Here is a 23,657-nt window from a genome sequence, read left to right as displayed (position 1 = left end):
GCTGGTGGGTAGGCAAGTGTCAGACAGTCATAATCTGGGAAGACAGCATTGGGAGACCTACACTGCAATGATGCCAGTCACCACTAGATTTTCCCAGGCATCATTGCTGGCATACCCCTTCTAGCCATTCCCTATCTGCAGTCACAGCCACTTTCAGTTCCCTCTGACTGGCTACATTAGCAGGAGATTTCATATCAGGAGCTGTCACTGAATCCCACAGAGAACTAACAGTTAACCAGGATGGCCTGTTACATACATATGGACTTACAGAGCCATGCAGCTATAGTTCTGTACCTTGCGAAGGACATATTTCTTCTCTACTGACATTCTATCCTGTGCTGTGATGTCTATGGCTGTCTTACTGCTGTGTATCCATAGGTGTCCCCAACAGAATCCTGAAATAGAAACAGAAACAGGTCCATGACACAACTTTCATTGTGTAAATGTACAGCCATTACAATATCATATAACATATGGTACACAACATTATGTGGCTTACTAATTACAAATGTCAGCATACAGTAGCTGTCAGTAACCACTACAACTGGCATGGCTAAACAAAGCATTACACAAATACATGTTAACTAATATAGTCACCCTGTGCATCAGACACATAGCTTCATTTCCCTGAATCAGTGATGAGGACGACAGGGATATGGTGCAGGTATCATCACTTGCACAGTGTGCTATGTGGGGGTGCAGGAGGCCTAGGCTGACCCAAAAGGTTGACAACATGTGTGTGAGTCAGGAAGGGAAACAGGCAAGAAGGACCATGGAATTGTGATATGTGTGTCTGTAGGTGACCTGCATTTGACAGTGGTGTGTGAGTGTGTGGGTGTACACAGTCAAGCTCAGTGTTAGCCCTATATGTGTGTACGTTGGACAGCTTTGAACCGTCTCCAGGCCCAAACACAGGAACTGGTTCTGCCAGGAGTTGCACTGACACCTCCATGCCCAAGGTCAGAAGCGGTGCTAGTATGTAACAGTGACTGCTGCCTGTTGGGACTGTGTCCTCCACAGGAATGCTCAGGGCCATGAGCCCATGGCCTGCCACACCTTGATGTGGACAGCACACTTCCCTATGCAGTGCTGGATGTACTGCCACTACTGGATCTGCCACTACTGGATCTTGATTGTGCACTGCCACATTGACTCTCAGCAGATGAGGGTTGCTGACCTATGTCCACGAGGCCCACGTTCAACTCCAACCATACATTCCAGCTCAGACACTTTGCATTCTAAGATAGACACTGTCTCAGCCCACCTTCTGTAAACTGCATCGGTGAGCCATTCAGGGTGTCATCATTGCAGTGGAGGCAGTCACTGATGTCAGACTGTGCTGCATCCATAACCATGAGCACACATCTGGAGTTCCTTTCAGAATGTGCCTGTGCCTCCATGAGAGCCCAAAACATACACCGAGTGAACCTTGATGTGACATCTCAACAGGTGGTGGAAGGACAACAAGCCTCCTACGAGTGCCTCTATCAATCCACCTGTGTGGAACCTTGCCAGCTCTCTGGCCATGGCCATTGTCTATACTCACTGGAGCCATAGTTGTTACACTTTCTTGTTCAATGTCCCCACCCTCTGATTGTCCAATATCTGTGGACTCTGGGAACTGGGTATGTGTAGGCATACTGACTATGTGCAGCGACAATGAGGGCGGAAGAGTGATGTCAACCTCTGGGACATATTCAGCCCCTGAAACCCTCACCTGTGCCTCACTGTGTCCACCATCATTATCAGAGTCTGAAGAAACCCTGACATCAGGTTATGTAGGGGACAGAGACCAACCCCCCATGTTCACCTGATAAGAGAAGGAAAAGCAGTACATCGATACCTACACTATAATGCTCTGCAATACTGTGTTGCAATAAATATGCAGCTCTATACACTGTTGGCACTATTACAAACCTGATGAAACCCCAACCTCATATAGTAGGACAAGAGGACATTACTATTCCCACAAACAGCTGTAGTTATTTGTAAATAAAAGCTCTTTACACAGCAATCTCATCAGCAAAAATGAGGTACACTGTTGACATTTGTGAAGACTCTGCACAGTTGACACATATAGCAATCTGCAATGTGCTGCCAATACTGTCATATCTATCAGTGTGGTGACACCTACAAGGCAGATGTATGACTGTAAAATGTATATAGCCATAAAATATCTGTGCAGTTGACAATCATGCCAACAGTACACCACTCCAGGCAGCAGGCCTGGGATGACACTTTAGGGACTGCATTGCTGTAAACTTTCCTCTATAACAAAACATTGTCTTGCTTAGCAAGAGCAGGACCACGGCCTTGTCCAATACCTGATGGACCTGTGAAAAGTAGGGAGAGAGGTTATATCAGTACCACCAAATATTACACCACAACAAGTTAATACATCCATATATCGCATATTTACAGTAACTACTATGTTAATTATTATATCAGTCAATATCTGAGCAAGAGAGACCAATTGCAGTTAACCCCCCCCCCCCAAAGAACACAGATCTGACACCCACATAAGAGTATGTACACCCTGACACACTGAATGCTACAGTATTGCAATGTTGATCATACCAAGCTTACCTGCACACTCCTCTGCCATGATAACTGTGGCACCCACATCCATGATGTACAGTGTGATGGATGCCTGGGAGATGCCTTGTGTGCCTAGGTTCACCAGGAATTCCTCAGTGGCAAAGAGTGGTTGTTCTGCTGTAAGCCATCCACCAGTGATGACACTATCTCTGGCTACATCTACTCTTCTTCTGCATGCAGCATTGATCATGTTCATTGCACAGTGTTGAACTTGCTCCTATGTCCTGCTCAAATGACCTGTAGCATTCACATCACGGTCAAGGGCAGCCCACAGTGCTGCCCACTGTTTCCTGTTTTGCCTTCCCCTGGACAGTAGGAGGAGTTCATGGTGCTGCCAGAGGCATTCAAGTATAATCTCATTCTCCACATCCATGAAAGGTGCACAGCATCTTGGGTACATGTGTCCTGAAAGACAACAGAATGGGAACACATGTCAGGATCACATACATGGAAGTAGACTATGTAGAGATACGGCAAGAACAGAATGGCAGGCAGTATCCAATGTTTGATCACACATGTCATATTCCACAGTGTGCAAACATACTAAGTGTGTGGATACAACTAAGATACTAGTGATAGTCAACTATTCCCATGTGTGCCATGACAGATACTGCTGTATGAGCATACACCCAACACTAGAGTCTATTGTAGTGTGTCCCCTAGGGGCAACCCCCCTGATAATATGTCAAAACAACAGTGACAAACAAATAGCAGTGTGCTTATTACAACCACTACAAAGGGACAGTCCCAAGAAACCAGTGTGCCACATTGACAAAAAGCATTCCACCCTTGATGTATTGTATGTCCACTGTAGATGTAATAAATCTGGATATCAATGACATGTCATTATCACAGTTCTAAGAAAGGCTTAATGCTGTAACCCCTATTTCCTGTAAGTATATCCATACATCTGCATCCTGTTTTAAATTAAAAGGTTACATACCTGATAAAGAGCAAAACTCCTCTTTTGATATGTGGTGATATTTAAGTTTTTGCAAATGTGTGTCCTTTGTGTAGAAAATATACAGAATGGTTCCCCATAGCCAGCATGTTTGCCTTTTAACATGCGTCTGATTAGCAGGTGATTGCCTCTTAACCAATCTGTGGTTCTGAAATGCTAATTGCAGGCAACACAGCTGATTTGGACTATCACCTGCCAATGACATGCAACCACTGTACAAGGTATAAAGCCTCCATGTAGATTAGAAGCCCTTTCTGATATGTTGTACTGGACATTACTGGGGTGAGGAGATTACGTCATCACAGATGGTAGGTCTGTAGAACCTACTGTTTCATAGAGATGTGTGTAGTGCAGGCTGCATCTGCTGCTGCAGGTAATAGGCCTAGGCAGAGAGTGTGAATAGTTTGGAGGACAACAACCTGTAGGAGTAACTGTGGCAGCTGTGGTAGCCTTGTAATAGAGACAGAGCCAGACTGAGAGTAGCCATTCCATTCCAATTAATCTATGTGTTTAAGGTAAATATGTTAGGCAATGGTATCATTAACAGAGTACTAGGCTACAGGTTTGTTGTGTCCTTGAGCAACATAGGGTATAAATATAACATTATGTCCACAATTTGGGCAACTGTCAAGCCATGTGTTACAGTCTATTACTCATTTGGAATGTGTATGCTGGCAGTCCTTGTTACAAGGAGGGGCTTCATATGTGTATTGGATGGTGCAGCAGTTGCATTGTTGCATCACAGCAAGAGGTTCTCTGGTTCGATTCTCAGCTGGGGTGCCTTCTGTGTGGAGTCTACATGTCCTCCCTGCATTTGTGTGGGTTTCCTCCGGGTGCTCCAGTTTGCTCCTACGTTATAAGGACATGCATCTGGAGTGTTTCACCCCAAGCCTCCACTGAAAATTGACTTTGTTCCAAGTTGGGCTTTCCCAGTAAACAAATGTTAAATAAAATAAAAAATATTACTTGTGCAGCTGTGCTAATCTGCACTGTGAGTTTGAAAAGATTGTGAACTGCAGTCTGATAGCAGTGAGCCTCATTTGCAATACCTGTGTTAAAATCCACTTTATGCTCTTATAGTTTGCTATAGGGATATGTGAAGTGTGTTCCTATCTGCAAGCCTGTGACTTCCATCAGTGGCAAGCAGAAATTTAATTTGTAATGCATTGTGTGGATAAAGAATGCATGACTCAATGATTAATTGGTGGCTTCACAATAATGTCATTTAAATGCTACATACCCCTGGATTTGAACTCAGGACTGTGTGTGGCAAAATGTACTGTTTGCAAGGCATTTAACAGACTTAACTCCTGAGTCACTGTTACAGCAGGTGTATTTGCAAGATATAAGTACACACATACAGGCCGGGGCATGCATTGTTTACAGCCATCATTATGAGCATGGCTTTATATGGATGTATTTCTGCACCAAGGTCCCTGTTGTACATATATTTTGTCATTAATGCCTTAGCAGGTGTACTTGTACATGCTGTTGATAAAAAGGGACATTTACCTGCTATTAGAGACCTCACTAAAATCCATTCTTGTGTGTTTGGCTTTCTTGTGGTGTACTCTTGCTCCAGACTCCATGGTGCAATCCCAATGTTTGCATTACTCTTTAAGCTTGTTTGTGCAATGCAGCACAATGTGCAGCTTTGCTGAAATACCTTAATGACAGTAACCTGCAATTACTGTGTGTTTCTTAAACCACCTGTTTTAATTAACAGCTGTGTGGCATGGTGGATTAATGCAGCACCCTACGGGTGCAATGGTTTTGGGCCCAAGGTAGGGGACAGGTGTTTATTTTGTACATGTTTATTATTTAAAACACATATGTCAATATAGGTCCATTTAGCTGAGCATCATGCGAAAAATATATAATGAAAAGAAAAATGGGGTGATAGGAAAGTGGTGAAATGGGGTGCAAGCAGGCAGAAAGACTTAGTGAAAGGCAGGTAGGTATGTGTAGGAAAGAACCACGGATATCCATTGCTTGTACAGCAACAGTTGTGCAGTTTGACAAAATGTGTAAATGACTTTGGACTCTAACCCCCAGAGAGAGGGGGGGGGAGGACAACATATTTGCGTTGTTAAGTCAGTTGGACCAAATTATGTGTGTCCAGTGGACATGTGTGAGAAATAGAGAGCTATGTATGGGACAATTTTTTTTTGGGACAGGTGCCCATTTTTTGTTTTTTTAAGGTGACAGTGAAATGGGAAAGGGATGGATTTTTCCAGATAGACAAGACAGACAAGACAGCAGGCAGGGATAGTGTGTGACACAAGAGCGGATGTGGAGAGTGTTATGGAATCTCAGTCCAATGTGTCTCCACAAGGTAGCAGTGTGACTCACATCCTCACCCATGGGACTGTTGACACTGCTCCATCACTGCCCCTGAGGGTGGCAGTGGTGGAGGCTGGGCTCTGGGGCACGCTTTGCCCCACCAGGGTGGCCAGCACACTCTCCATCTGACACAGGCATCATCCAAACCCACGGTAGATGATCCTTTGCAACAAACCTGGAAGTTCATCATGGGTGACAACTCCCCCTCCACCACAGCTCCCAAAGGTGGGCCCAGCCCCATTCCATTGGGAGGTACTACCCGACATTGCAGGTAGTGCAAGGTCATACAGAGGGGGGACACCAACAGACTGGGTTCTAGATGTGCTGGGACCCGGAACCACAGCCGGTTGAGGCAAGGTAAGCTGATCATGAGGAACAGGCTGACCTTGACGCGCTATAGTAAAGTGGTTATAACAATAAGATAAAGTTAGTATTAACCAAACCAATGTTAGTATTAACAGAATGGAGCATATTTATTAATCCAAATACATATTAAGGTATATTACATGTAACACAACATTAAGTAACATAACAGTAAGTATGTTAACAGCAAACCATTGTGAATTAAACCATAAGGCCAGTAAAAGAGTTAGTATAACAAACTATGTTAATATTAAATCATAATAATAAATAACAATAATAAATTAAAGAAGATAAGGGGTGGGGGAGAGAAAAATATACCATTAGTTACCTCACAGGTACTATTACTGCACAGATTACAGCGACAAACTTCTACAGGTGTGCAGAGTCGGTTGTGAGTACAGTGACTGTAATTTTCTATTGCTGATGTAGCACATGCATACCTCTCAAGCTGTTAGCATAGGACAGTATGGGCCAAGCAGTAACAAATTTAGGTACACAACTACACAGAACAGTTGCACATAATGTGGACTTACATAACTACCAAGGTGTCATGTAACTGGATTTTAAAATATATAGCATTACAGGTAATCATTTATGTGGTAATCATGGAACAGACAGATTAGGCAGTTGTAATTATATTACAAAAAGTCATGACAGTTGAGAGGCATGTTTGTGTACATTAAGTAAACTAGACAGGGTTAATGCCTTAGTTGGCAGGCATGGGAGTAGAACCCAATAGCTGTGACTGCAGGGGGCATCTTCAAATAATGTAACAATTGATTGCTGCAACTTAGTACAGACATGCAATGATTACAACCCTATTGCAAATATTAAAACAGATTGATTTAGGAGCCCACAATACTGCTTAACACTTCATTGCTATTGCTGATAATTCTTTGTGAAATCTATACACACTATCTGCTCATAAAGTGGGCTACCTCAGTCATATACCTTTTGTTCCTGTAGTGGAAGAAAATGAGAGCATTGTGTGACTGAAATTGGCCTGGAGACAGCCTTGAACCATACTATGAGCTGATCAATACATATTTCAGGCATTAGTTTTGTACTCTACAGCTATTACAGTTGTACACTTAAATGCAGCATCCTTACCATAGATATGCAGTGCATACATCTCTACTGCAATTATGTTATGACACCACAGTCCTGCTTTACACCTTTTTGCTTACTGTTATTGGTATTGTTTATTGTTTATTGCAATACAGTTGTTCATTTATTGCACTACAGTTCGAATTGCCCATTTATTGCACTACAGTTTTTATTGCTTATTCTTTATTGCTTATTGCACTACAGGTAGCATAATATATCCATACTTACCACACTCACAATGCAACCTGACCAGGCATCTGGCATGGGACTGAATATTCCAAGTCCTCTCAGCTGCAGCTGTTGGGGGAGAAGCACACCATTATGCATACCCATTTTGCACACATTCATCTTGCATTTTGGTAAAACAGTGGAAAAAAATACTTACATATTTTGTGGAGCATGCCCATGCCTAGCCTCTTGGACCCAGGTGTCCAGTGTTCCCCATCTTTCTCTGCTTCAGGTCATCATAGTGGTGATGATACTGCTCACCAGTGAAAGGGATACCAGTAACACTGATAAGCTCCCTGGCCAACTGATCCCAGGCCTCAGCCTTACACTCTAAGCCCTGCTAACCATTTTGCAGCAGCCCAGGTTTGTAATTACATATGAGGAGCCCAACAAACACCCTGGACTCCTGCACACCATATCTCTGTGCCTGAAAGTGAGTACCCTCTCCAGCACTGTCTGGCATATCAGCAGATAAGTAGACTCCAACAAATGGTGCAGAAGTCCTGCCTTTTGACCTTAATATAGGCTGTTTTCCCACCCTTACACATCATTTAACAACATTCAAAAAAGCGCCACGGTGCTTAGCATCATGCAAACCAGCTAAGCAATGCTGAGCAGCTCGAAAACTTGCAGAACTGTAGTTTTAGCAAAGCTTAGCAACACGCAAACAATATTAGCTGTTAACTATGTTTAAAAAGTGATTAGCATCATGCAGCTCTCCCAAATATAAAACTATTGAGTTTAATTTAAAAGACATTTTACATTGCATTTACAAAACTTTAGACCATCACTCTACCCATTTAGTTAGTATATAAAGTTGTATATCTTCACATACACTATTAAGCAATCGCAGTGTGACACACAGATGTGCTTAAACAGGTGTAAACAAAACCAGAAATAAATAATTAATTGCATCTGATTTCTATTTCTAGATGTCTAGCAAGTGTCTGCTGTGTATGTGTAAGTGCTGCTTGGCATTGCTGCACTCCATGCTATGCAAACAGACATTAAAAAAATAAAATAAAATAAAATAAAAAAAATAGTTATCATAATTTTTTACATCCAGTTTCTATTTCTAGATGTCTAGCAGGTGTCAGCCATCTATGTGTAAGCTTGGCTTGGCATTGCTGGGCTCTGCACAGCGAAAATGGCCATTAAAAAAAATTAAAAAAGAAAAAAGAAACAACATAACACTTTATACATTCAATACACAAACTATTAATACACAGCACATTTCACCAGTAGCGCAGTATATTACAGGGAGCCTCACCACGTACATAACTTCTGACCAGCCTCTACACTTCTGCCTACACAGATTCAATATACATGATACTATGCTCTCCATCAGCAGCATACCATGATTAGTATGCATAGCACACTGCCTAGTGGGATTCGGAACTGTGTACACAGGTACATCAAGCCTACACAGATTTTATTAAATCCTGGGGATTATCTTTTTCCTACAGTTGTGTAGCTGTGGAGCTAATATATTTAGGTTAGGGATGCAGGAGACTTCCCTCCTGTAAAGAAATGGTTTTGGAGATATGTTTAGTGTAGGTAATACTTACAGTGAAATGTGTTTCATTAAGTTATGCTTTAGATGAAACATTCTTTCAGTCAAATGTGACACTATTTTTTCTTTTGGTGGAATGTGTTTTAGATTATATAAACCATAACTATATATATATATATATATATATATATATATATATATATATATATATATATATACACACACACACACACACACACAAGAGAGATAGAAATGAATATGTATTATATATATATGTGCAGATATACATTTGATATATATATATATATATATATATATATATATATAAAATGTATATTAGTGTGTGTGCTTGCCAAAACAGTGGGCATTTGCTTTCATTTCTTCTCTAAAGTTTACACTTTGCATTTTTTCATGCATATAATTTGTGGAAATTTGTGTTCCAATCTTTTGTCAGTTTCAGGATTTTAGTTTCAAACTTATGAGAGTCAGTCATTTCTGCCTTACCCTTCCAAAAAGGGACAGTAAAAATGTACTATACCAGGTGGAACTCTTGTGTACCCTCCCTAAAAGGATTCCTAATTGTTGACAATTATGCCCTAGTAAATATTTCCAAATATACTGTTGTTCAGTTCCATAATTTCAGCTGAGGAATTGGATCACAACCAGCTCATAAACTGGGTTAATTTCCAGCAATTAACATAATGTCTTTTGAACTTATTGTGGCATATCAGAAGATTCAAAGGTAGCTGATGTAGTCTTTAAGAAAATGATAGCAGTATCCTTTTTAACTTCTTGTAGTTAGAAAGTCTCAAAGATTATTAAACATTACAAAGTACAGCCATGCTTTGACCAAGAGCATTTTAAACTTATAGTACTGCTACAAATATTGCTGAATGTGGTATATGGAATATGTTTCTATATTACATAATCAAACTGTTAAACGTTCGAATGTCATATGGTCGACATCATATGATCGAACTTTTAAAAGTTTGAAAATGTAATAAAAAAAATTAAACCAAAGAAAAAACCTACCTGAATGGTTTAAGCAGGGGGGTAAGCCCTCTTGCACCCCCCACACCTCCCACTATTTAAATATACCAACTCCGAGATCGCACTGCAATGTAGAAAGGCAAATCTTCCCATTTCGCACTGTACATAGATCTCCGTTGAAACGTTGGAACTTTTAAAAGTTCGATCATATGACATTCGAGTTTTAAAAGTTCAACAACGTGATATAGACCCATGGAATATTTACAGAAATAGGGAATGTACAGAGGTATTCAATACATAATGATTGCCAAGCAATTTTATTAATACTATTCAGCAATCTTTCATAGTTACTACAATGAAGAAAGTACAGTGACTTAATTGCTAAGAGGTATAGTCTATCAGTAAACCATTGTAAACATTCATTGTGCTGCAGTTACCAATAAACATTATTGTGCAACATGAGAAAGAGTAATTATAGATGCATATAAAAATGACCAGTGCTACTGAACAAGCGTCCGCAGCTCTAGTATATTGAGTAACATTTTAAGGTAGCAACTGTGCTGACCTGCATAGCACTCTCACCACTCAGTAGTACAGAGAAGCATGAACATCAGTAAGACTGGCACTGTGTGTTAATTCACATAGCTGTGTAGACCTCACAGCATTATGTAGTGCACATATATGTGAATTTCATAGCAGCACAAGATGAGACCATAAGGATGGAGATGGTTCTTATGGTATTCTATTCTGGTGAGTTTGTACAATATATGTCCAAGTCAGGGCACTTTGTGCTAGACAGCATCATAAATCTCAGTGAATGGACCAAATACAGTTACTAGGTTATTAATGTATGGTTGCCCAAAGCATTGATTTTCTTGGTCATGTTTGTCCATAAGGCTGCTGACCATCAAGCCATCCTGAAACAGACTCAACCCATTCATTCCTCCATAAGAGGGACTGTACTCCAGAATCATATGAAGTGACATCCATCTAGGAAAGCCATCATCCAGGCAGCTATGAAGGTTGCTTGTACCCTCGCTGGTTTCCAGGCAACTGAGGGTGTTTTACTAAAGCTTAACACTATCCCATCCATGAAGATGAGCTGCATCTCAGCAAGGACCCGCTGTGGCTTCCATCTTGCAAATGAATGCTCCTCTAAATTCATTTTTGAAGGCTACCACGCACCATGGTTTAGTGACCTGAACACCTACCTCAGGATGCTCTTTGCATTCTCACCCCTCCTACACAAGATTGTGGCTGTTTGTATCCTTCCACCACAAGGATGGATATGCTATCTTCCTCTGCACCTGCCATGAAAACATGAAACACTAAGCAAACTCAGGTTCCCTGAGCACTAGTCCAGCCTTTATCCCCTTTACCCCACCAATGCCAGCAAGTAGCTTGTGGCTACAATTACCAGCAGCAAACTGAGGTGGGAGGTAGTGCAAAGGACAGTAGAATATGAGGATGAGAACAAGCAGAGAGAAACTCACAAGAAGTACATATAAGAGAGTTGACGGTGGGAGAAGGAAGACAGGGCAATATTTTTGTGGGATAGAGCTCCAATTTGCAGGTTGAGCACCATGGTATGAAAGGGAAAATCAAATGTGGAAAGACAAGGTAGGAAAGTTTGCAGGGCCAAGCAGACACACATGAAATAGTACAGACAAACAGGAATGGCTTATTAAGCTGTGGCTTGGTGGTTGTGGTCTCAGAAAGTGGGTGTGACAAGGGCTTGAAACATGAATATAGAGGATTGCAAATAGGTGATGGGGAGGGCTGGGCCATGCACAAGGTATGGAGCTGTCCTAGGTGATATTACAGTAGGCAGGATATAAGATGGGGTGCTAGAGGAGCAGGGCTGTTACGGTAACTCAGATGGTAGACTACATAAAAATCAACACTAACTGAGTATCACGGGTAGCCAATGACATGAGCCCATTCACTCTCTCATTGGACTGGGCCTACTGCTCCAACGATTGCTGCCTTCAGCATACAACATTCCATGTCTCAGCTTTGGTGGTGTTATATTACATTTCAGCCACAGATTTAGAATTGCAAGCTGGAGTCATGAGTCAGGGTTCCTTGGGGATATCTGACATCACATGTAATACATAGCAAATCCATTTTTGAGGGGGATGGTAACTAAAGGCACTGTTTGTTCTTAAGTATGCATTTGCTTTGCAAAATATGCCAATACTTAATGACTAGATGGCCTTGCAGGAAATCACCTCACTGGAAACAAACATACAGATCAGATATATGCCATCTATAGGAATTATGGGAACAAGCAGGGTGCCATACACAAATGCTTTTCAGATAATCCCCGCTACATTATAAAATACATGTCATTTCCAGAAATAGTAGCACTTTCTGCTTACATATATGTGTGAGTGTGAGCCATATAGGACTTTGACCAAGAGTGTGCTAAACTTACAGTACTGCTACAAATACTGCTGAATGTGGTATATGGAGTATGCGTCTATACTACATAATCGAACTGTTAAATGTTTGAACGTCATATGGTCGACACCATATGATCAAACTTTTAAAAGTTAAAAAATGTAATAAAAAAATAATCCAAAGAAAAAACCTACCTGAACGGTTTAAGCAGGGGGGCAAGCCCCCTTGCACCCCCCCACACCTCCATACATTAGGGAACTGTGTGATGTTATAGAAGCCATGCACTGTCTGCTCTCAGAAGGAAGCCAGATACTCTCTTCCATATACAGAAACAAAATTTCAAGAAACTTATTAAGTTTTCTTGAAGCAAAAGTATGCACTAAATCTAATATAGCCCCACGTAGACCCAGAAAGGTCCCAGCAGCTAGAATAATAAGTACTACACTTACATTGATTTGTACAGGAGTAGGAAGACTATGCAATCACATAGATTCAGCATGTGGCCAGTACATGTCCATAAGGGTTCTTATCACACCTTGAGCTAGATGGAAGTGGTCAGTTGTTTATTGGGAAGTTAAGGTATGGTAGCTAAGGCTATACTTAAATCATTTTTGTTCCCATAGTCTGTGACAGTACACAAACCAGACAATGGTAGTGGCTACAGCAAAAAATGAACTGCTGAACAAAAAGGTTCCACCATACCAAACATTGTTTATAGTCTGCAGTGGTGTCATTTTCCACATTTTGTTTCTCTGCAGAGGTATACTGATAAATGAACTGGCTGCTCATTGTCCTCATTTACATCACACTACTTCCTCATTTGGTTAGGCTACTTTATATGCATCTCATTATGCAGTTATTTGCATATACTGAATAATTCGCAGTCCAGACTGCTGCACAACTTGCACCTCTGTATCAGCCCCACCTGCCTGTATGCTGTTTCTAACCATGCAAACTGCCACTGACTACAAAGCAAATTCTTTATGAATGCATTCATTTAATTTTGAGAGCAATTTAATACTGGTAATATTGTAGTTCCATAGTAAGAACACAAAGAGAAGGGAGTCAAGAAACTTGATGCAGTTCCTTCAGGTAGGCAAGGCTATTAACCTTCATGGCTTGCTAAATAAAATGTTTCTGTCCACTATAAAGCAATTAATGAGCATTTATGACTATGCACTGTGTAGCTGTTATATCCTAATAAGAAACCATGGATATGAAGTGAGAATAAACCAACAAATGTGGTTACTGGAACAAAGTTTGCAAATATAGCCAGTAGACTATCAGGCTCAGAGGAGCCCCATGCTTCCCACAGTGTATCAACTAATGTTTGGAAACACCCAAATATATAGAATTATGTGAACCAGAAAAGTTTAAAAGAAATTATTTTAAGAACATGAATATCATGATTATTTTAAGTGAGAAAAGCCCATTGTCATTAATGAACACTGTTATTACTTTGTGATAGCTGTAATTTCAAGGCACATTTCTTCTGCAAACATTATTTTGCTTTGAACAGGGGACTAATACTATAGCAATAAATTATTTATAATAAGTCCATTACACAGGAAGAACATTTTTCTTTGTACAGTAACAAAGGCCATTTTCGTAGATATCTAAACTTGGCTAAGGTAAACCCTAGATGTCATGATAAAAGGCTTTCATAATACCCCAACAAGCTTCTGAGGTCAGGAAACAGAACTAGGACCAGGAGGCATGATGGATTTTGTGTGTCTCTGAAATTGTCACGGTCAGGAGCACTGTGTTTCCTTCAGTACAAATTCTTTGTCTTCTGTCTGTGTCTTTCCGGCTATGTGGTCTGTGCTTCGGTCCAGAAGTGTCACAATAGATTCATGTATTTTTACAAATAGGCATATTTTCTGACTTGTATCCATTTCGATTTTCTTTAGTAGGACTTCTGCACATCAGCCAGTTTCATATTCATGACTCATGATACTGCCGAAATATTTGCTGGATTGGTTTTCCTGTCTCATATCTGCTCTTGATTTACAAAATATATTATAGGGTGAGCAGGATTGGAAAGAAGAAGTGAAGAACACTGTGTCAGAGAAGAATCTGCTGTCTGTGAAAAAGCCGTGTGTGGGGCGGACTCACTCTTTGCCGAATGATAGTTACATGTATCAGCAATCAGAAGCAGTACCATGTCCTAGGCAGTCATCAGATCCTACGCCACCTCACCAGAAATCACAAACAGGTGAAGTATCATTGCTAGTTTTTAATCTATAACAGGTATAAAGTTATAAACTCTATGGACATATACAGAAGGATTTATTTTAAAACTTTCAAAACTGCAACAGGAAATCCACGGCTGTGGCATCACATATATGAAATTTGCAAATCAACCGTCATTAGATTCTGAATCTTAAATGTGTGGTGATAAAAACAGGTCTATATTGAAAGACCGAAAGTTACGAAGTGTGAACGCTCAGATTGCCGCAAATCTAAAACATTATGCCCCCACACCTCCCGCTAAATATATATTCCAACTTCGAGATCGCACTATAGTGAAGAAACGGCAAATATTCCGATCTTCACTGTACCGCGTTAAAAAAAAAAACTTTGATTTGCTGCATTTTCGCTAATCTGAGCATACGCATTTCATCACTTTCGGTCTTTTAATATGTAACCGATAAAAGCCAGTTCTTTTGGCATTCAGGAGATAAAGTCTTGACTATGACTTGGGTGACCTGAATTCAGTTAGAGACATGGGGGAGGAGTGGAATGAAGAAGGAGCACCTGCACATCTCTCCTTAGAGGGGAGGTGTGGTTGTGTAGGCCCCATTTCCCCACCCTTTTTGCAGTATGTGCTGTCAGGTACATGGGCAGGGCTTTGACTGTATCACATGCAAATGTGAGGACATTGTACCAGAAGAACAGAAACTACTTCTCCTGCTGGTATTTTAGTATCTGTATTATACCTGTCGATATTTATATGTGCATGTGTTTTTGTGTGTGTGTGTGTGTGTGTGTGTGTGTGTGTGTGTGTGTGTGTGTGTGTGTGTGTGTGTGTGTGTGTGTGTGTGTGTGAGTGTGAGTCACTTTAGAAATATTTGAATTTCATACGACAGAACTCATATGATCAACATTTTAAAAACCCTATTCACTTAAACAGTGAATTGTCCTGAGATCACAATTCAGTGAGGAATGGGAAATATGCCAGTTTCTCCACTGTAGTATGATCTTGGAGATGGTATATATAATTATCAGGGGGAGTACGGGTGAAGAGGGCTTACCCTCCTGATAAAATGCTATTTTTGAGTTTTTATATTTATTTATTTTACATTTGTTGACTGGGATAGTCTGAATGGATATATGTCCATTTTCAGCGGAGGTCCGGGGAGAAAAGTGATAATAATGCACATTGAACAGTTAGCAAATGTTAGTTTCAAGCAGGTTACAGTCATAAGCAATACCAGCATTTAGTACATATAGTACTAACTTATTACAAAACACTTTACAAAATATAACATTATTTTCAAAGTTATACATACATAACATTACATTCAGGTTTAAGACACACTGAGCAGCAGTTATACAATTGACCCTTCCTGATATGGTGTGGTAAGTTGGAGAATAGAGGTGAGGCATAAGGAAGAGTTGATAGTAGATGGGAACGGGCAATTGCAGTTCTAGCAAGTGGGGTAAGGAAAGGTTTGATTCTGTAAAGAGAGACAAGTTTATTATTAATGTTTTTGATAGTTTGATTGGTATGCACATCAAACATCAGGTTGTTATCAACTATTACACCCAGTAGTTTAGTTTGGGCTTCTGGGGAGATGATAGTGCCCTTGTTAGCGGTTATGCTGAAGGATGGCAGGGGGGGGTCTCATGTGTGTGGGAGAAGAGGAGCAGCTTAGTTTTGTTGAGGTTTAGGATTAGGTGTTGATTGGAGAGCCATTGTTACACTGTACTGAAGGTATTTTGGGTTAATGTGAATAGAGTAGCTGGTGAGGTGTCAGAACAAATCAAGGTGGAGTCATCCGCATATTGAATGCAGGTAGCATCTGGGATGACTGAATGAAGGTCGTTAATAAAGATGGAGAAAAGAAGGGGTCCTAGTATTGAGCCCATGGGGACTCCTAATGTGATGGGTAGGCAAAATGATTGCTTGTCCTACCATAGGACTGCCTGTTGCCTGCCCTGCAGGTAGTATTGAAACCAGTGGAGTGCATGGTTGTTTAAGGAGAAGGCCTTTAAGGTATTTATAAGCATTTTGTGGTCAAACATGTCAAAAGCCTTGGATGGATCTAGAAAGAGTGCTGAGGATAGTTTGTTACTATTGTGGCTGTGGTTAATGACATTAGAGAAAGAGAGGAGGGCAGACGTAGTGCTGCGGTATGCCTTAAAGCCATGCTGAAAGTTGGACAACAGCTTGTTCTGTGTGAGGTAGTGCATGAGCTGTATGTGTACACACGTCTTCATAATTTTAGCTAGAGGTGACAGAATAGCTATGGGTCTAAAGTTTGACAGTTCAGTGAAACTGCCTCCTTTATGGAGAGGTATGACATGGGAGATTTTCCATATAGTGGGTACAGTAGCTTCAGATATAGCTATGTTGATCAAGATTGAGATGGGGTATGCTATGGTATCAGCAGCCTTTTGCAGATAGTCTGCTGGGAGGAGGTCAGCAGCCAGCGTGGTGGGTCTTAGTTTCTTAAGTAGGGCATGAATAAGTTGAGTAGGTACAGGTTGGAAGGTGAAGTATGTTTGGGTACTGGGTGTGGCTGCATTAGAATTAGAGCTATTGGGAGAGAGCTGGCTGGCTAGAGACCAGATAGTCTCTGTGAAGAAGCTGTTGAAGTTATTAGCAATATCTACTGGGGATTTTAGCTGGGAAGCTGAGGGGGATGGAGTGGCGGTTTGGCCTGGGTGGAGTAGTTTGTTTATTCCTGCCCAGAACTTTTGAGGTTTGTTTTGGTGTTTTTGCAGTAGATGGTAGTAGTAGTTCTTTTTGTCTATGGTTATGGATTTTTTGGTGTCATTCCTTAGCTGTCTGAATCTTAGTTGACCAAGTGGGGCTTTTGTTTTTCAGTAGGTGGCCCATGCTTTGTTTCTGAGTGAAATGCTGGTATTTGTATCTTTAGAAAGCCACAGTGCAATATTAACTTTGGTTCTAACAGCACGGCTAGGAGCATGGGAGTTAAGAATAGCAATGAATTTGCTGTTAAAGTATGCTACTGCTTCATCTAGGGGGAGACATTTTAGTAATGACCAGTTGCATGCCTTAAGTTAATTCTGAAACTTGGTGAGAATACAATTCTTGTTGTTTCTTAATGTTCTGTAGGTCGATTGGTAGGAGCAGTCTACTTTGAGCTTGATTACATAGGTGAGACAGTGGTCACTTAGGTCATCAGGTAAAGTGCCAGATTTATAGGATTGAAGATGGGCATTGATGAGTATCCAGTCTATGGTACTTTCCTTGTTATTGGGTTTTCCTGTCCTGGAGGGGAGGTCATGATTTGACTAAATTCATAGAGGTTTATGTGGGTTGTGAAGGTTTTACAAGAGCAAGTGTTCCAGTCAATGTTGAAATCCCCAAGAACAATTGTTTCTTGGGGGTAGATATTGGATAACCAATATAAGAAGCCTTCTAACATTTCTGTATTCCTCCCCGGGGGAATGTAGACACAGACAAGGTTTATATTTTTGTTTTTATTAATTTGTAGTTTTGAGATAAGAAGCTCAGTATTATTGAACTGGGGTGGTTGTTGAGAGTCTGTGCTGACTGATAGGGTAGACTTGTAAAGTATGGCTACCCCACCACCCTTTCTGGTGGTACGGTCTAGTCGAAACAAGTTGTATCCTGGTGGCAGAATCTCATGGTCCTTGGTGGCAGGATTTAGCCATGTTTCTGTTAGGCATAATATATCTGGGGAATGAACAGCTAAGAGGGTATGCAGGTGCTGAGTTTTGTTATTTCTGCTCCTAATGTTTAGATGGCTGGCCATCAGTGAGTTAGGAGGTCTATTTGTTCGAGCTATGTTGGTAGGGGATCTAGTAGGGGGATTAGGGTCGACAGGTGGGGATGGACCAGAGTTTGGGTGGATGTCACCATCCTTTGTGAGGTTGTAGTGTATCCTGAGCATGAGTTTTAAGATTTTGAATAAAGTTTTGTAATAGTGTCTAGTTTTAGGACTAATGTAACTAGGTCTAGAAAGAGGGTAGTATTTAGAAGTTAAGGAGGTAAGCATGAGGGAGGTGAATAAGGGTACATTATTATCTGTTGTAGATGGGATGGATGCGTGTGTATGGATGTCTGGTATATGATTACATGACATTGTATGAAGTATTCTTTAAGACTAACAAATGAGTTACATGAGAAGTGTCAAAGCTATTTTCATGAAACTGAGTTTCTGTTCTTCCAGTACAATATATTTCATGTATCACTAAAAACTACTCACGCAAATATCCAATCTATCTATTGTTTAATTTTAAAATTATTGTTTCTTTTTTACTTTAAATGAGGTATGACAAATCCAGTGTTTAGGTGACATAGTTAAGCAACTGCAGGGTTTTTTTTTTTTTTTCAATTCCAAGGGTGGCTTTTTAGTCTTGATATTAAATGGTTTTAACAAGTTAACAGTTAAGTTTTTTTTTAATATTTTAGTAGTGAAGTGAGGGTTATGTTAAGATGTGTCAGTTGTATAGTTTTGTTATATTTTTTTAGCTGGCTTAAATTAATTTAATTTAGTTACATATTTATAAGTCTCCTTTGCCTATAATGCTGTTTCCTGACTGGTTCTGATCCATTTTTTTTATTTTTTATATATATATATATATATATATATATATATATATATATATATATATATTTTTTATTTATTTTAGGATCAAAATTGGTTCTAGTGGTTTGGTGTAGGTGGATTAGTTAGCTTATAGGAGATTTAGCAATAATGCTACTGCCAGGTGTGGATGAGGCATATGCCTCATTTTAACTTTTTTGATGTGTATGATCATGTGGGGGGGTGGTACTTTGTGCATGCATGCGTGTGAGAATGTTTGGGTAATGATTGTATGAATATGTGTTTTTGGAGGTGGATGGGTTGGGGTGGTTGTCATACTTCCACAGATACCTAGACTAATGAGCAAAGCCTGAAACATTGGGTCAGGCAAATACTACCTTCCAGGGAATAACTCTGAAGACATGGGTCTAGGGACCACTAGCTACCAGGGAAAACTCTTCATTACAGTGCCTAATGGTAGTTATACAAGACAGGAGCTGGAGAGAAGAGCATTAGCCACCATGGATAACTCTGAACGTGTAAGTCAGGGGGAATACTAGACACCAGGGACACTATATATATATATATATATATATATATATATATATATATATATATATATATATATATGTATGGGTCTAGGATACATGCTCGACTAGCATATGTCCGAATCACAAAACATCGAACACACATACATGAAAGTACCTAACATCGAAAAGCGCTTCCATGTATGTGTAGTTCAAAAATAAACAAAATCTACATTTGTGCAGGGGGGCTTCACCCCCCTACACCCCCCACACACCCCTACTTTATTATTCTCACTCTGAGATCAAACTAAAGTGGGGAAAAGGGAATTTTCCCTTACCTGCACTGTTGTCCGATCTACGAAACAGGCACACATATACAGAAGTGCTTGTCGATGTTAAGCGCTTTCGTGTATGTGTGTTCGATGTTTTGTGATTCGGGCATAGGCTAGTTGAGCATGTGCCCGGATCCCAGATATATATATATATATATATATATACATATATATATATATATATATATATATATATATATATATATATATATTAATATATAGGTTTACTATTAAAATTTCGAGTTGAGCTGTACCCATATGAAAACTTTGAAGTATAGATGATCGACTTTTCATCTGGGTGAACATCTCAATGTTCGAAAGTTTATATTAGCAAATGCAGTATGCATTCATTAATATAAATTCAAAGAATTGTACAGAGATCACAGTACAGTGCAGTTAGGGAAATTCATCCCTTTCCTCACTGTAGTGTGATCTTGGAGTTGGAATATATAATTAGCAGGGGGTGCAGGGGGGACAAAATGGGTTGCTCATTATAGGAGTTTACTTTACGAGAGCTCCTATACGGGCATCACGTGATATGTTCGAAAAAAATGTCGAATCTGCTGAATTCGATCAGCAGATTCAACATTGTGACTCCATTTGTTTTAATTTTGCGGATTACTTTTGATATCTCTGTCGAAAATTTTTTTGACATTCGACATATTGATAGTAAACTATACATATATATATATATATTTGTATATATATATATATATATATATATATATATATATATATATATATATATATATATATATAGCTTGTCTAAAAAAACAAAACAAAAAAAATACAAACCAAGGAACTGCAAGATACTAAGGATACTATACGTGATGTGCCTTAAATGTGCTAAAAGGTGTTCCAAACCTGTACTCTCCCACCAAGGATGTTAGACCTCTGCACTCTCCCACCAAGGATGTTAAACCTCTGTACTACCAATAGAAACCAGAGATGTGATATTAAAAATGAATAAGACTTAAAAAAAAGCAAGTAATATACAAAGGGGAGGAAGAGGGCCTTAAACCCAATACCGCTGCCACAGGAAAAATCAAATTAGATTATATTGAAAAAGGACTATGGAAAATGGACCATACAAAGCACAGGGAAGATAAAAATTAGCAATAATGACCTGAGAACGTTTTTGTGTAAATTTACAGTGCCATTATATCTTATCCACTAGGTCATTTAAATATGGTTAGATTCCTCAAGACTGAAGACATGTCCTTGTTGAACCATAGCTTTAAGGGGACTGGATTAGGACAGACCCATAGTCATACAAACCATAGGTTTACTTTCATGTTGTGGAAAATAAGGAGAAGATTATATTGGATAAATTATTGTCAGAATTAGAAAGGTTGGACATTGAAACCATACGATGGCATGCATATGTTGAAAATAGACATATAACCATTTGTAGCATGCTACTCTGTAACAGTATAGTAACAGATATAAATGAAAAGATGTGCTGTGATGTAATTTATATATATTTAACTGCAGTATTTGACAGAGTCACACACAAAACACAGATCAATAAATTAGAACAACTATTTATTTTTATTTAATATTTATTTACTGGGAAAATCTGACTTGAAACAACCTAACTTTCAGCATAGGCCCAGGGAGAAATGCACCAAACAAATGTCTTTGTAACATGGAGGGAAACCAGATCACCCAGAGGAAATTCGCACAAACACAGGGAGGACATGCAGACTCCACACATAAGGCACCCAGCCAAGAAATGAACTGGAGAACCTCTTGTTGTGAGGCGACAACACAAATCACTACACCACTGAGCCATCTAACTATTGATATAGTCTTCATAAGATGGATAGCTGCATAGCTTATAAAGTAGGACATGACAAGTATCATACAACAACTAGACAGGTGAAATTCAAGGTTATAGTCATGGTGTCCCACAGGGCTCTGTCTTAGGCCCATACTTGTTTAGATTATATCTTTCAGAGTTACCTTTTTAATCTGAGGAGTTCTACAATCTGTATGCAGATGACTTGAAAATGGGTAAACTGATTACATGTGTTATGGATAGGGCATGTCTGCAAAGGAACTTGACTAAATTGACCATTTGGGCACAGGAGAACAATATACTGATAAATACATCAAAAACTAACATATGAGATTTGAGAGACATAGATTGTAAGGTGAATATTGAACACAGCACACAGTGATTGAAACTGTAGATTCATTGAAGGTCTGGGTAAATGGGTAGCTCTAGCTTTGAGTTTTACTAATCATATCAACCAATTGGTTAATGATCTTTATAGAATTATAGGTTGTATAAAGATTTATAGTGTCTAGGAAATCATAAATAGTGAAATCTTTGTTTGTTAGTTGCACTAGACCCAAACCTGAGTATAGTATAACAGTATGGAAACCTTAAAGAAAAACAAGCCTGAATAAATTTGAAAGAGTAAGATGGAAATATGCTAAGGCTTCCTTGGATGTAAAGTTTTATACAACTATGAAAGACTAAAATATCTGCACTTATACGGTGTCTCATATACATATTAAAGACATCTACCTCTGGGAATGTTTGGGTTATCAAAAAGTAGTAGAAAATCATCAAACAACCTATCTAGAAGATTCCATAGGCATGAGAAGTGTGCTAATTGGTTCTCTGAGAGAGCAGCTGATTTTATATGATGAAGTTTCTGTAATTTGGCAAAGAAAGCGCTCATCTTTATAAAGTTATTTTTATCTGAGTGATAAATTTGGTTAATTGAAGAAAACGTGCTGACTTGGGTGCTGGATACTATATTCTATTTTAGTTTAGTGTTTGTTCAGCATTTTTGTGTAGTTTGTGGTTGGTCTGATGGCTTCTGGTACACAAGCAGGATCTTCTCAGCCTCATTTTTCACAATGCCCAGAGGAATCAATGGGTGAGTTAACCATTTTAATTCAGCAACTTTCTAAAAGAATGGATCGGTTGAAACAGTTATCCCAGTCCTAGTTTTCCGTCAATGGTGGAAGTAGCGTACACTCCCAACAGATGCCAGTGAACTGTATCAGTGATACCTGTACTAAAACAGAGTTACAACAGCATTTGAATAGCACCCCTGTTTTAACATCTGGTCAGGTTAGTACTGACTATGGCCAAAATACTAATAATGCTTTTATAGGACAGGGGACTACTTTCACTTAATTGAACGAATGACTATGACTGGGTGCTCATTTTAGCTGTGAATCTAGTGCATTGACTGGTAATTTAACTCATAAGTTATCCGAGTTTGATCAGATTTTGTTAAAAATTAAAAGAATCCAGATGGATAATGCTTGTTTTTCTGAATGTTTAAAGATGAGGGTGTCTCCAAAGGGTTTACACTATGGCATTAGTTTGGTGGCAGACTCTCATTTCCACAAAGAGCTATAGCAGCTCTTTGACAGACATAGTTTTGAATATACGGAGCTTGCTGTCTGCAATAATGAGAGAACAATTGAAGCATTGAGTAGGGGTGTTACCATTATGGATAAAGCTATAACACAGGATCCATTTTTTACCAGCAGCAAATATGAGTACACAAGTATTTTTCGATG

At 39.5% G+C, this 23,657-nt stretch overlaps 1 protein-coding gene across 3 annotated transcripts in view; it reads left to right on the top strand.

Moving 5' to 3' along the window:
- The window catches only part of LOC122817286 (voltage-dependent T-type calcium channel subunit alpha-1G-like), a 1,023,270-nt gene that overhangs the window by 943,720 nt on the left and 55,893 nt on the right, over positions 1 to 23,657 (top strand). For all 3 annotated transcript variants that reach the window (XM_044090511.1, XM_044090510.1, XM_044090512.1), the window contains one exon: positions 14,532 to 14,721. In XM_044090511.1, the coding sequence (XP_043946446.1) occupies positions 14,532 to 14,721 (190 nt within the window). The remainder of the gene's footprint in view (positions 1 to 14,531; positions 14,722 to 23,657) is intronic.

This window comes from Protopterus annectens, chromosome 12.part0 (assembly GCF_019279795.1).
Source record: "Protopterus annectens isolate FY-2018-M chromosome 12.part0, PAN1.0, whole genome shotgun sequence".
Classification (NCBI taxonomy): Eukaryota; Metazoa; Chordata; order Ceratodontiformes; family Protopteridae; genus Protopterus; species Protopterus annectens.
Note: the sequence above shows the minus strand (reverse complement) of the source record. Positions and strands in the feature narration are given on the sequence as shown.